We start from the raw sequence: 15581 nt of genomic DNA on the forward strand, positions 1-15581 counted from the left end.
AGACCCCGGGTTCTAGTCTCAACACCGACAACCTGAATAACTTTGGACCAGTTGCCTCTTCTCTCTGGACCTCCGTTGCTCTGTCCATCACTTGATGGACTTCACTGACTAAAAAACCCATTTATTGATTTGCCACTTTTTTCCAGGCTCCTCCACCGCACACGAGCGAGGCTACAGGGATTCCCAGTCCTATGGAAGAGGCCCCACGGGTGGGAGGTTCGTCTCTGCTTCTAGCGTCGAGGGAGGTCAGAGGTTCCTAGGAAAATGGCATTTGAAGGAGGCTAGAAGGATGATCCTTGGAGTCCTCCCGGTAAATACTGGAGAGGTTTTTATGTTGCTGTCCTTTCAGAGCTGAGCGTTCTCAGCGATCGCGTCTTATAATAAGCCCAACGCACCTCCTCCACGGCCGAAGACGCGGCGACAGGTGGTGCCTCGAGTCCGCATCCCGGGACCCAGTCCGCATCCCGAGATCCACGCCAGGGTCCGATCCCTAGGAGCGCGGTGCGGGCCACACTCGGCTGGGTCAGGGGCTCGCCAGGGGCCACCCTCGCACAGCCCAGAAACAGGAGAGCCGCGGGGTTCACGGCCGGGTGCAGGCAGCGCGCGCGTCACGCGGGCAGCGCGGGCGCTGGCCCTGGCCCAGCGGCTGGAGGAGGCCCAGCCGCGGGAGGAGGCGAGGAGGCGTGGCGGGGGGCGGGGCCGGCGCGCGGCCTCCCGTGAAGCCCCGCGCGGCGAAGGACCGGAACTCCGGGCGGGCGGCTTGGTAACATGGCGGCAGGAGCTGCCCGCGCGTCTCGAGGAGGCGGCGGGGCCCACACCCGGAAGACGAGTCTCCTTTCGGGCTAGCGCGGCGGCCGCTGCGGACCCGGAAGTCCGGGCCAGTTACTGAATGAGGGGAGCCGGGCCCTCCCCGCGGCAGTCCCCCCGCGCCCTCCGCCCCGACCCGGGCCCCGCCATGTCCTTCTTCCGGCGGAAAGGTAGCGAGGGGCGCGGGGCCGGGCTTGGGGCGGCGGGTGGCGGGCCCTCGGGCAGCCAGGCCTTGGCTTCCGCGCGATCGGACGGCCTGCGCGCCGGGCCGGCGGGCTTGTGGGAAGGAGCTGGGCCTCCTCGCGGGCGAACGCCGGCCGGTCCCGAAGTGTGTACCGGGACCCGCTTGGGGCATGCCTTCTGCAGACACACAGCTTTTCGCGGGGGGTGGGGTGGAGGTGGTGCATTTATACCAGAAAATGGAAATTTTTTCAGTATTACGGAAGTCTCGGACTTTTCAGAATATCGAGGGGTTTGTGTCTAAAAGCAACACGTGAAAAAATTGTTTTCTCAACGAGTGCTCTTTTCCAGTTTCCCCTTTATGGGGGGGAGGGGGGGTTCTGCTGTTCGTAAAATGACATGACATAACTTACGGCTAGAAGTTCCCTAATAAAGAAGAGTCCTTTTGATGACTTAGCAAGTTTACTTGCTGCTGGAATCCTAACTTTATAGACAAACTGCTTATATTGATATTTCTGGTTTTTAGTAGTAGTAGCTGCCCAGTTTTTTGAGTAGAGGCAACTTCGTTTTGAGTCTGGGTAAGGTTATTGGCATTTCGTTACGGGTACGTATCCAGGGTGGACGAATGTGGGTCTTTTGGGATGATAGTGATTCTTGTATCGATTCTTGTTGCTTCAGGGAAAATTTCCCAGACAAATACAGGTTTGGGGAAAACACTAAACTAAATCAGACTTGGGTTTATGTGACAGCTCTGCTACTAACTCTGTCATCTGGAACAGAAAAATGTTGACCCACTTTCCTCTCAGCTGAGAATTCGATGATTCCTAAAGACCCCATTGAACTCTATAAAGAATTCCTTTTAAGTACACACGGAGTTTTAGTAACTGATGCCATGTGATCAGTGAATGAACCCATGATGAATGAATGAAAACCACTCTGAATGAATGAAAGTGGTAAAATGGTACAAGGAAGCTGTGTTGGTAAGGTACTTTGGTATGGTTGATAGCTCTCTAATTTGTTTGACAGTGTTGAAATGGTTGGTTTTTGGTTTTTTTTTTAGGGTAAGGAGTGTTCTATGTACAATGATATAATGAGGCAAATTGCAGGTTGCACATAGCCTGTTGTCTATTTATTCAGCAGATACTTTTGAATGTCTGCTCTTTGCCAGGTACTGTGCTAGGCCCTCAGTCTTGAGCACTGCACAAGACAAAAATCCGTATTTCCAAGGAGCTTGTTGTCTGCTGGGGTAGACAATAAACCTCTCCCTCTCTCTGTTTACAAATTGAGTAAAGAGTTATGAAAGAGAGAGGTTGAGAGAAGAGACATATTTCAATTTGATGTTAGTCAAAGGCCTCAGCAGACAACCTTGAAACTTAGAGCTGACAGAACAGCAAGAGGTAATGTATAGAGGCCAGGGAAGAGCATTCCAGGCACAGGGAATAGTGTTCAAAGGCTGGATGGCAAAAGTTTGATGTCCTTCAAGAGAGAAAAGAAGCCCACTGTGACTGCAGTTCAGAGAGGTACACAAGGATCAGATGATTCAGAACTTTGTAGGTCACGGCAAGGTGTTATGCCAAGTGCAGAGACAATATTTTAAAATTTTAAAGAGGAGTGATTTGATCTCATTTTGCTTTGTAAAGATCATTCTAGATGTTTTTTGGAGACTGGATATAGCAAGAATAGAAACTGGAAAGGGTCCTATTTAGGGCTCCCATCCAGTTTCTAAATACCATTTTTAAATACCACCTATCTGCCGATGACTCCCAGATTTACATCTCCAGCTTGGATTCTCTTTCCTGAATCCGGACTCCATATCCAGCTGTTGGTCCACTTTTTACCTCTACACAATAGATGTCTGGGCTTCCCAGGTGGCTCAGCAGTAAAGAATACACCTGCAGTGCAGGAGATATGGATTCAATCCCTGGGTCAGGAATATCCCCTGGAGGAGGAAATGGCAGCCTACGCCAGTATTCTTGCCTGGGAAATCTCATGGTCAGGGGAGCCTGGTGGGCTACAGTCCTTGGGGTTGCAAAGAGTCAGACACAACTGAGTGACTAAACAACAATAGATGTCTAAGAGGTCAACTGATAAACAACTTACTGTATCTAAAATTTCACTTTAGATTTAGCCTTCCTTCATCTGTTTTTCAGTATCTGGGTAAATTGCATTTCTGGCCTTTTAGTTGCTCAGGCTAAAACTTTAGTACTTTCTTCAACCTCTGTCTCTCCTACTCTATATCTGATCCATCAGCAAATCTTTTAGGTCATCCCCAGAATATAGCCCAAATCCAGTCACTTCTCACCATCCCTGACCGTGAACACCCTGGCATTTCTGTTTAATTTGGGTGGTTAGTGAAGTCCTCTGAGGGGATGTCATTCAGATCTCAGGTTAAATGTCAAGAGGAAGCCGATTTTATGAAGATCAAGGAAACAGCGTTATTTTGCTTTAGGCTTCAATTTGGTTTCCCTTCCTCCATTTTTGATCCCCCTGGTGTGTTTTCAAACTGCATTATACCACACCTCTGTTCAGATGCCCTCGGTGGTTTCCTGTACATGGCCCTACATAATCTAGGTCCTGTTTCTCCTCTGTGTTCATCTGCTCCCTTTCTCCAGCACCCTTCCATGTATGTTGGCCACCTTGTTGTCATATACATTCCCACCTCAGGGCCTTTGCACTTGTTCCCTCTGACTGGAAACCTCTTCCTACAGATGCAAGCCTATTTTCTTCCCCCTTTTCCTGCAGGGTTTTGATTAATTGACATCTTAGTGAAGGGTTCTCTGACCAGCCTGCTGAAGATTGCAGCCCCCAGCCCCTACAGTCCCTTCCTGTGGCCCTGCTTTTTTTTTTCTGTAGCGTTTATCACCATCTGCTGACTCATGTGTTTTATTAGGAAGGAAGCTTACTTTTGTTCATGGCTGTACCCTCAAGTCTAGACCAGTGCTTGGGATAAAGTTAGAAATTTAGTAAATATCTGTTGAGTAAGTGAATGAAAATAAGAAAAATTCCAGAAGGTAATAAATGCTGTGCAGGGAATTTAAACAATGATATAGGGCAGCTTACCAGATGGCAGTTTGTATTTGGATAGAGAGGGAAGGCTTGTCTGGGAAGATGGTATTTAAACTGAGTCTCAATGAGGAAAGAGCCAGCCTTGCAAAGGTGAAAGGAACTGTATTCTTGCTGGAGGGAACTGGTAGTACAAATGTCCTGAGGTAGGAATGAGCTGGCTTTGTTCAAGGACAGACAGAAGGCTGCAGTTTAAGGACCGAGAGAAGAGGGCAATGGGGTTGTCTTGGAGATAGAGAAAGCATGGCTTGAGTAAGTGACTGGAGTGAGGGAAAACTGGGAAAGCTGTGGAAAACTCAGAGTTTGGGATAGGAAGAATCCAGAGTTCTCCTTCAGTTGTTGTGAGTCCATGTGGATCTGTCAAGGAGGCAGTTGGATGTACTAGTCTGTAGTTCTGGAAAGGCTCAGAACTTGAGTTCTCTATCTGAATTTAAAAGTATTTGGCATAAATAATGATTAAAGACATAGGACTGGGTGAGATTATCTAGGGAAGACATACAGTATATGAATTAGTTACATTGAAAGGCTAAGCTTCCATGACAGAGACACAGAGTACAATGGCTCAAACAAGATAGGCCTTTATTTCTCTCTTGCGTAACAGTCCAGTTCCCTTGTCATCAGGTGGCTTTCCTTCCTGACCATTCAGGGATCATTTTCCTACTATTGTCTTATTCCTCTTTCTCTTAAGGTATATTCCATGTTATAAAGCCAGGTCATAGCCCTTTCTGTTAGCTTTCTGACCCATGATAAGGGAAAAGAGAAGCTTTGGCCAGAAATGGCACATACTGCTCCTGTTCTCATTTAATTGCTGAGAACCTAGTCATGTGGTCCCAGCTAACTTAAGGGCTTTGGGAAATGGAGAGAAGCTAGCCAGCTGTGTGCCAGGCTACAGCCCTCTTGCTAAGAAGGGGAGAATGAGTTCAGTGGGAGGTAGCATTTCCTGCCATACTGTAGACCAGGAGAGAACACTGGAGTTAATTGAGCTTTTAGAAGTTAAGTTGAGGAGCATGAGCCGTTGGCAAAGGAGACTCAAAAGAAAATGCCAAGTGATACAGGATTGGAGTGTCTTGAAAGCTAAGAGAAGATAGTATTTCAAAAAGTAGGGAGTATTGTATTTAATGACACTTACAAGGTTGAGGTAAATAGAAATAGCTGTTAATTTTGATAACATGGAAGTAATTGATGACTTTTATAAATGTAGTGTCAGTGGAACGGGTTTTGGGGAGAATGTGAAGTGGGGAAAGTAAAAAGAATAACCAAGAAATTTGCAGTTAAGAGGGAAAAACAAGGCCAATAACTGAAAGGGGTCTTTAGGGTAAGGGGTGTTTTTTGTTGTTATTTTTAAAATAAAAGATGCTAAGCTTGTTTGTCGGCTGATAGAAAGAACTCAGTAGAAAGAGAGAAAATGATACAGAAAAGAAATGTTACTTGCAGGAGTGGAGTTCTTGAAAAGATTTAGGAGTTGAGATTAAAGCCTGACTGTATCAAAATTTAATTAGGATATGCTGCTGCTGGAAATGGCAATTGGTACAACCACTTGTTTAAAACCTTCAAACAATGCTATATATTGCTTAACATAAATATGTTAAATAGTAAAAGTGTGGATGGAAACCTTGAACACTCACTTTCTGAAATTGTTTCTCTAGGGAGAAAGGGAATGAGGTCACAGAGGGACTTTAGTTGTACCTGCAATGTTTTATTTCCTTTAAAAAATTTTCTGAAGCATATATGGTGTAATGTTAAGATTTGTTAAACCTGTCTTGCCTCTGTTTTAAATGCTTCATAATAATTTAAAAAAATACAGGAAGAGTCAGTAGTGCAAAATAAGGTGGTAGAAATAAACGACAATAAATGTAAATAAAGTCTCAATGGCTAAAAATCTAGTAAAAGTCCATTGAAAGGTGGACTAAAAAGTAATGACTTGGGTTGGATAATAATCGAAAATCCAGCTATTTACCAGAAACACAACAAAAACATAAAGACATAGAGAAATTGAAAATAAATGGATTCAAAGAGAAGAAAGCTTGTGAAGTAGTTGAAATACTTTAAAGCATAAAATACTATTAGGGCTAAAAAAAAGCCTGTAAACTATGGTAAAATGAATAGAATACTAGGAAGATAAAATTCTGAACTGGTTTGCACCTAAAATCAGTCTCAAAATGCATAAAGTAAAATAAACAATTACTAGGAGAAGTCAACAGGTGTGTAGTTGTAATTGAGTTTTAAGAACATTCTTTTTTGGAAATAAAGAAGAGTAATCACAATAAACAGAAATGAGTGACCTGGACAATAAAGGGATGGTTATCTTCAGATTGGTTTCCTAACCTATACTGTTTAAATGTTAACAGAGCATAGGAAAGTTAAAAGGATGAGAATATAGATCAGGGTTATACAAACAAAAAGAAAACTAACATTGTCTTCACAATAGCACACACATGAAAAAAATGGAAAAGTTTTGTGAGGGAAAGGGAACAAGAGTCATTATTCATAGATAATATGATTCTGTACAGAGAAAGTTTAAGAAAATTTACACATATATCATTAGAATAAGTATTTGAAACTCAGTTGTATCCCTGTAGCCAGTAAAAATAAAAGACCAAAATCTCTATGGAGTTTACAAAATATAAGTGGACCTAAAAGGAGACTCAAATAAGTAGAGGTATACTATGTTCATGAACAGAAAGACTCAGTACCAGAAAGATGTGAACCCTCTCCCAGATTGATCAAGTCAGTGCTTAATGTTTAAAAAGAAATTACCATGAGGGTTTTAGGATCAGGACAAGTTGGTCCTACAATTAATATGAAAGATAGTTTTGAAAAAAGAATATGATAGAGGGCTTGGCTCTGCCAGAGCCTATTACATAGTTAGTAATTACAGCAGTAGGCCCAGAAACAGACCCACATATGTATGGGAATGTAGTATGTAAAGAGTTCCTATTCATTTGGGAAAGATTGGACTAATCAATAAATTGTGTTTATTATCTCGCTGGCCCAAAAAAAAAAAGAAAAGAAAAATTAAGACTTCCTCATTATGTACATCAGGGGGTCAGCAAACTTTTTCTGTAAAAAAACACATAGTAAATATTTTAGGCTTTGAGGGCTATTTGGTTGGCCTCACTCTCCTCTATCCTTGTAGCCATAGACTATACAGAAACACTATGAAAAACTGGTGGTGGGCTGGACTTGGCCCTTGGGCTGTAGTTTGCTATCCCTGATAATACAGAAATAAATGCCGGGTGAGTTGGAGCCCAGAATTTGAAAAAGCAAAGTTTGAAATCATATAGAAGAAAATATAGGGGTAAGAAATAAGACTTAGGAAAATTCAATCCACATAATGTAAGTTTGACTACATCAAAATTTAAAGTTTGCATATAATAAAATATACCTCTAAGGTACTTGGTGGTGGAACCAGTTGTTCTTAGAAGTGGTTTGGAGGTGATCGAGAGACACTGTGGAAGATGACTCCCAGAGTTTTGGCCTGAGAAGCTAGTGGGCAGTGGAATCATTTATGAGAGGAGAAAAAGATTGATTTAGGAGCAGGTTTGGGGAAAGATGGTATGTCCCATTTAGGCAGTGGAATTATGGAAGATGGCAGAAAGGTAGTTAACTATGAATTTGAGATCAAAACGTACTCAGACTAGAGAGAGTACTTTGGGAGTTACAGCATGTCGGTGGTATTGAAAGCCTGAAGAATAGCTGAGATCAGCAAGGAAGTACATACATAAGTAGAGTGGAGAGAAGGGGGACCAATCTTGTCCCTGAGAAACTGCCAGCTAGCGGAGGAGAAGTCGGCCAGGGATAAGCTGAGAAGGAGCCCCTGGAAAACGAGGAGTGGGGTTTCACGGAAGCCATGCCAAGTTTCATGTTTCAACAGGGAGATGGAGTCAGTTGGCAGATGCAGCTGAGGCAGCTGCAAACACCAGTCACTCCAGCACGGGGATGGGTACTGAGAGAGGTCGCTGGGAATGTACATGTTGAGTTCTGGTGTATGGGGTGGGAGGTGCCTCTGAGACATTCATTTACACACATTGCCTTAATCACACAGTCATTCTGCAGGCTTTTAACCAAGGGTAAGTGTTAGTCGCTCAGTCGTGCCCAACTCTTTGCAGCTCCATGGACTGCAGCCCACCAGGCTCCTCTGTCTGTGGGATTTTCCGGGCAAGAATGCTGGAGTAGGTTGCCATTTCCTTCTCCAGGGGATCTTCCCGACCCAGGGATCTAACCCAGGTCTCCTGCACTGCAGGCAGATTCTTTACTGACTGAGCTACAAGGGACGCCCTAACCAAGGGTAGAAGAGTGATTTCTCTGGTCCCACAGACCAAAGTTGAAATCCTGCCTGTTGAAATAACTCTTTACTAGCTCATAAGAATGACCAGGTTTTGTAAATCAAGGAAATTGAGACCCCAAGAATTAAAGTAACTGGTCCAGGATCACATGGGAGAGCCCAAATTTGAACCTAGGTGTCCTGACCTCATCTCTCCTTAAGCACTCAGCCTTCTTGATCAAGTGCCATTCAGAGGTCGCTTCTAAGAGAAACTTCCCCTGACAGCTGTCCCGCCCTGCTGCAGGGCAGCTCGTCCTTTTGTGTAGAACTTTGAACACATTTGCCTATTGGAATAGAGCTGGCCTGAGTTTTAGTGGAGGGGGCATTTGGCTGAAGAAGTTGATCATGCTGCCCTCCTCTCTTCCAGTGAAAAGCAAAGAGCAGGAGAAGACCCCAGATGTCAAGTCAGTCAAAGGTGAGTCAGTGCTTCGCAGTTATGAGCTCTTTAATCCTGTTTCGTTCTCCCTTCTTGTTGGTCCTCTCTGCCTTCTTTTATAATTACTCATGATTGTGACTTATTTCCCTGTTAATTGATGTATCTTTCAACACCCAGCATATGCTAGGCTTTTACTGAGCATTCATTGGCTCTCCTGGTGATTCCAGGAAACCAGTGTCCTCCCTGCTAATCACACATTTCAGTGATTCCCTAAAAGCGATTGGTTGACTTTATTTTAAAAAACTAAAAGCAGAAAATACTCTTTACTGAGCAGTCTGACCACTGACTTATAAAGCCTGGTTTTCTGAGGTTTATCTGGGATCTGGATGCTTACTGTTTTCACTTTATTACTTTGAACGAATGGCCCTAACTTAAAATTTATTCAGAGTTCTTTATTGGAATTAATATATTGTCCTTATTTGTAGGTAAGAGCCTGCTTTTTTTTAGACTGTAATCTCAGATGTAGTTTTGACGAATTTCATTATGTCAATGTACTAAAATTTTGGAATGGGAAAATTGTAATGAAAATTACGTCCATGTCCATGGAATTTTCATAGATGTAATTTATTTACACAAATACTGTAGATTGCTATTCTTTAGATTTTTCTTTTAAATGTTTGCGTGTTGTGTGGCTAGCATTGAGTATTAACTCCACATGCTTAATTTGTGAGAGGGACACTGATTATAACAAGAGATTTGTAGATTAGGGAATAAGTAGGGTACCTCACACCCTTATTTTCTGCTTGTTTCTGATAATTTAAAGTCAGGTGGATTCCGTGTTGGTTCAGTGCAATAAACCAAAACCTCTTAAAGACCTTTCATGAGAGTCTTTTGATATTTGTGTGGAATAAGTGGGATGAGTGGAATTTAATTCAGCTGTAGCAATGAATTCATAGGGTTACTTTGACCATGTGAATTTGATGAGTTCCTCTTTATCCTGAAGTCAACAGGATATTAATATTTCTTTAAAGAAAATATATTTTGTGAATTTTTAAGTGTGCTTTATCTTTAAGCAGCTTGAACTTTGATCAGTTTTTATTAGATGGTGAAATTTTGTTACTCAGTTAAAAAGTAAAATAAGCATACTTTTTTTTGTTTCTTTTCTTTTTTTTTTTACTTTACAATATTGTATTGGTTTTGCCATACATCAACATGCATCCACCACGGGTATACACGTGTTCCCCATCCTGAACACCCCTCCCACCTCCCTCCCCATACCATCCCTCTGGGTCATCCCAGTGCACCAGCCCTAAGCATCCTGTATCCGGCATCGAACCTGGACTGGCGATTTGTTTCTTATATGATATTATATATGTTTTAATACCATTCTCCCAAATCATCCCCCCCTCCCCCAGAGTCCAAAAGACTGTTCTATATTTTGTTACTCAGTTAAAAAGTAAAAAGTAAAATAAACAGAATTGTGTTACTCAGTTAAAAAATAAAATAAGCAATACTGAAGAGTATTGTTCTAATTCTTTTGATAATCTAAAATTTTTTTTTGGAATTTGTCACTTGCCAGCATGCTAGGATTAAGAAATTGAAAAGGGTCCATATTTCGGGATGTTTGCTGCCTTTGGTACACTAGAGGTTCTCAAAAAGAACTTTCTCAAAGAAAGATCTCTCTTCTAAGTTCTACTTTTGGCACAGTATTTTGAGAGTTATATATAAGTAATAGGGAATTTCTTTCCAGTTTTCTGCTGCTTGGTTAATTGACCTTTTCCGTAATAATTTTTTAAAATATAAATTTATTTTAATTGGAGGTTAATTACTTTACAATATTGTTCCATAAGAATTTTTTGTTGAGTGTATATGCTTACTCAAGAGAGGTGTTACAAAATCTAATTTTTAAAGTTCCTTAAAGCCCTTTTAGGAGACAGTTTTAGACTATCAAATTGTGTTTAATTTTTAACAATTTTTTGAAAAATTATAGCTTCAATATCCGTACATTCCCCACAAAAAAGCACTAAAAATCATGCCTTGCTGGAGGCTGCAGGACCAAGTCACGTTGCAATCAATGCCATTTCTGCCAACATGGACTCCTTTTCAAGTAGCAGGACCGCAACACTTAAGAAACAGCCCAGCCACATGGAGGCCGCTCACTTTGGGGACCTGGGTGAGTGACTCTCAGTTTTTGTTAACTTCTAGGAAAAGGGATTTGAGTATAAAGTGTGAAGTTCCTGCCAGAGGATACTGACCCGTATCATTGGCTGGGGCTTTGAAATAAAATGTTTAAACTGGATTAACAGCTAGTGTAATGGATGGCTCCATATTGTCCTTCTGTAAATATAAAAAACATGCCCATTAGAATAATGGGCCATTTCCAGAAGAAGAAATACATTTGGCCACTGAATGTGTGAAAAGGATGCCTCACTGCACTAATACTGAGTGCAGTGCGAATTAAAATAATGAGTTTATGTTCTCCCAACACGTTAGCAAATATTTAAAGCTTGATAATTGGAATGTTAATGTAGATGCAGAGAAATAGCCGCTCCTGTTTACACATAGCAGCTTGGATGAATCTCAAGGGAATTATATTGAGAGACAATATATATTGAGAGACAATATATTTGAGACAGTTCTTGAAATGACAAAATGATGGACATGAAGAACAGGTAGATGAGTGTTGGCCAATGGTTAGGGATGGCAGCTGGTTATAAAAGGCCTCACGAAGGGATCCTTGCGTCACTGGAGCTGTTCTCTGTCTTAATGTTTATACAAGTCTACTCGCATGATAGAAACACGGAGAACTAAATGCACATACAGTGGGTACTGGTGAAACTGGGGAAGTCTGGATAAGACGGATGAATTGTGTCAGTGTCTTAGTGTGATCTTGATACCGCAGAGGAGACTGGGCATGTGTATGTTAGTTGCTCAGTCGTGTCCGACTCTGTGACCCCGCGGACTGCAGCCCGCCAGGCTTCTCTGTCCATGGAATTCTCCAGGCAAGAATACTGGAGTGGGTTGCCATTTCCTTCTCCAAGAGGCTCGAGGTTCCCTGAAGTTCATTAAAGAGGTGTTGACAACAGTGGACTGGTTAACACTGCAGTCAGGACAGTCAGCAGGGGTGGTACATGAAGTGCTTCAGAAGAAACAACAACCGGTGAAGAAAAGCCCTTTTGAAAAGCGGATGAGGCCCTCAGTTAATTTTATAAAAATGAGTCTCTCTGTGTCGTGCTGTGAAAGTTAATATTTTCTTAGTTTTTTCTTTCTTCTAATAATTAGCTTGTGTTTATAGTCATAACCTAAATTTAGTTAAATGTGAAATAAACTTTGTTTTATTAAGTTTGGTTTTATTTTTCAAGATAAAATCCCAGATCTAACTATTCTGTTATAAATAAGGCTAAGAGTTCATAATAACTTTCTAGCTATATCCACAATTTTTCCTCAGGATAAGGTTCTAGAAAGAGTTACTGGATTGAAAATGACCCTGATGGCTAAGGCTTTGCTGTCTGTTACTGAATCCTCCAAAAAGATTTTGTCATTTTACATTTTTCATCATCTGTTTTGCTATGCCTTTGTTAGTTCTTGTTCTTTTTTTTAAACCCATCTTTCAGTTTGATAGCCACAAATGGTATGTATTAATTTGCTTTTCTGAGATTTTTAATGAGATTGAACTTTTAAGATATTTTTATTGGTCTTTTTTTCCTTTGGAACCTGTATCATAAGATTTTTTTCCCTTAACAATTTACATGATTTGAATTGCCATGAAAAGAGATGAGAGGATTAATCGAGTAACGAAGACCCTTCTAGTAATTTAAATAAGCTTTAGCGGTTGTTATCTGTTACTGAACTGCTAACTCTTTTCTTCTTTTAGGCAGATCTTGTCTGGACTACCAGACTCAGGAGGCCAAATCAAGTCTTTCAAAGACCCTTGAGCAAGTCTTGCATGACACTATGGTCCTCCCTTATTTCATTCAATTTATGGAACTTCGGAGAATGGAGCATTTGGTTAAGTTTTGGTTGGAGGCTGAAAGTTTTCACTCCACAACTTGGTCCCGAATAAGAGCACACAGTCTGAACACGGTGAAGCAGAGCTCATTGGCTGAACCTGTCTCTCCATCTAAAAAGCCCGAAACCACAGCAGCTTTTGTAACCGAGTCTCTTAACAGGAGGTTGGAGGATTCTGGCTCAGCCCACCTGGAAGGAATTGACTTAAATAATAGAACTAGCAACTCCCAGAACCACTTGCTTTCCCAGGAGAGTGACAGTGCCCATTTGCTCCACCTGGAGACAGCCAGGACAGGAACTCACTGGGGCTCCCTGGAAACCCAGGAGTCCTCCAGGCTCATGGTAGCCAGTAGAAGTAGTCCATCTTCTCCACTGAAGGAATTATCAGGAAAATTAATGAAAAGTAAGTGTGTGGTGTTGTCTCTCTTTATCCTGTTTTTGTTTGTTTTTACAATCTATTTATGGGCTTCCCTGGTGGTCCAGTGGCTAAGATTGCAGAAACCAAATGCAGGGGGCCTGGGTCCGATCCCTGGTTGAGGAGCTAAAGATTTCACATGCCACAATAAGATCTGTTGCAGCCAAATAGATAAAAATAAATATATTTTTTAAAATCTACTTACAAAGTGGAACTTGAATGGGGATTAAAAGGGTTAGAGTAACTTTCTCCCAAATTTGGGAGTTTTAGAATAGGATTGTGTATGAAAAAAGAACAGAAGGGCCGACCCCCTAAGAAAAAAAAATAAGAATTACAAATGAAGAAGGGGCCAAGGTCATCACAGATTTTGAAATCAAATCCTTATCCAGAAAGGCTAATGTCAGCCTCAGTCTTAGTTTTCTTGCTCTTTTACTGAACTTTTCAGGTAAAGTTATTTGTTAATTGACAGCAGGCAGCATTAATCGGGTTCTGTGTCAGGGGCTGTACTTCAATTTCACGGAGTAGTCACAGCAGCCCTGTGAGGTAGGCAGTCACCCCGTTTTACATGTGAGGAAGCCATGGCTTGGGAAGGTCGAGGAGCCTGCCAGGTCATACATCAGGCAGGACCTGCGCTTCAAGTCTTGGAGTCTGGACTGCGGCTCCTCTTTTCCTTTTTCTTCTCTATTAGCTTGAAAGCTACACACTTCATTTTTCAGTTATCTGAAATTCTGATTAGACAGCTTCCAACCCATGCTCATGATCTTCTCTTTTCTCTTCTCTTTGTTTTTCAAAGGTCCAAGTCTACATTCCTTTTTTTATTTTTCCTTGTGTGCTTTTTTCTTTTTTTTTTCCTACTAAGCCTTTATTAAGGCAGTTTTTTTTTTTTTTAAGGTTCACAGCAAAATTGAGGGGAAGCTACAGGTGTTTCCTGTACACCCTTTGCCCCCTGAACATGCATCGCCTTCCCCACTATCAACATCCCCACCAGAGGGAAACACTTGTTACAACCAGTGAACTTACCTGGGGGCATCATAATTACCTAAAGTTTACTTTCAGGTTCACGCCTGGTGTTACATGTTCTGTGAATTTGGGAAAGTGTATAACCACTTGTAACCACCATTGTGATACCAGGCAGAGCATTTTCACTGCCCTAAAAACCTGTGTGCTCTACCAGTTTATCTCTATATACCCACTCATTTCACTCTGGCCACCACTAATCTTTTTCCTGTTTCCATAGTTTTGCATTTTCTGGAATGTCACATAGAATCGTGTAGTATGTAGCTTTTTCAGATTGGTAGTAACATCTTCAGATCTTTTAGTTCATTGATTCTTAAAATGGATCTAAACTGCTATTGAATCAGTCTTTTAAAGTGTTATTTTAATCTAAAAGTTAGCAAATTCTTCCATTTCTAGAAATATTTTTCTTCAGGTTTGCCTGGTCATTTTTTAGTTTCTTGTTCCTTTATCCCTCTGTCCTACTTTTGACCCCATTTTTTATTTATTTAAATTTATTAAACATGTATTCAGTATCTCATAACCCCAGTGCCTACAGCTTTTGTATATCTGATTCAGGGTTTGTTTCTGCAAGTTCACACTTCTGGTAGGCTGTGGTTTTAGTGGGTTTTGGCTGTGAATAGATATGTCTTTGAATTTTATCTTTGGTAATTCTTCAGGGACTCTAATTAGATTGGGTTCTTTGTGAGTGTTTTTGCATTTGCTTTTGCCAAGCATCCAGGACCCGCTTCATTGCTACCCTGGTACCACTGAAAACTAAGTTTCTATCTTGCGGGGGGACGGGTGGGGGTGTGTGTCTACGTTTCTGTCTTGGGGTCGGGTGTGTTCCTGCCCTCTTAGGGCTGTGTGTGTGTGTGTGTGTCTGCCCTCTTAAGGCTGTGTGTGTGTATGTGTGTGTGTGTGTGTCTTCCCTCTTAGGGCTGTGTGTGTGTGTGTGTCTTCCCTCTTAGGGCTGTGTGTGTGTGTGTGTGTGTCTGCCCTCTTAGGGCTGTGTGTGTGTGTGTGTGTGTGTGTGTGTCTCTTCCTTCTTAGGGCTGTGTGTATGTGTATGTGTCTGCCCTCTTAGGGCCTCCTGCCCTCTTAACGGCCGTGTGTGTGTGTGTGTGTGTGTGCGCGTGCACACACACGCGCACGCCCTCTTAGGGCCTTTTGTGTGTGTATTTGGTTTCTTCAGGCCCTGCCTCTTAGGGCCTTCCGTGTGTGTGTGTCTGTGTGTGTGTGTGTTTCAGGCCCTGCCCTCTTAGGGCCTTGTGTCTGTGTGTGTCGCTCAGTCTTGTCCAGCTCTTTGAGACACCATGGACTGTACACTCTTAGGGCCTTCTGCCTGGTTTGGGTCTAATTTCTACCCTGTTTGGGTCCCGGGCAGCTGCCCTTGAAAGTGCAAGCCTCGTGTC

At 42.2% G+C, this 15581-nt stretch overlaps 1 protein-coding gene across 2 annotated transcripts in view; it reads left to right on the forward strand.

Moving 5' to 3' along the window:
* The first annotated feature begins 732 nt into the window (after positions 1–732).
* Positions 733–15581, forward strand: part of AKAP10 (A-kinase anchoring protein 10) — a 43402-nt gene continuing 28553 nt past the window's right edge. Inside the window, exons 1-4 of one of the 2 annotated variants that reach the window (XR_003507020.1) lie at positions 733–977; positions 8742–8789; positions 10741–10923; positions 12625–13161. Coding sequence is in view for 1 of the 2 variants with exons in the window: in XM_027519741.1 (XP_027375542.1) it covers positions 890–977; positions 8742–8789; positions 10741–10923; positions 12625–13161 (856 nt within the window). In the remaining variant the exon portion in view is untranslated. The remainder of the gene's footprint in view (positions 978–8741; positions 8790–10740; positions 10924–12624; positions 13162–15581) is intronic. The other variant, XM_027519741.1, reaches the window with a different exon arrangement.

This window comes from Bos indicus x Bos taurus, chromosome 19 (assembly GCF_003369695.1).
Source record: "Bos indicus x Bos taurus breed Angus x Brahman F1 hybrid chromosome 19, Bos_hybrid_MaternalHap_v2.0, whole genome shotgun sequence".
Taxonomy (NCBI): domain Eukaryota; kingdom Metazoa; phylum Chordata; class Mammalia; order Artiodactyla; family Bovidae; genus Bos; species Bos indicus x Bos taurus.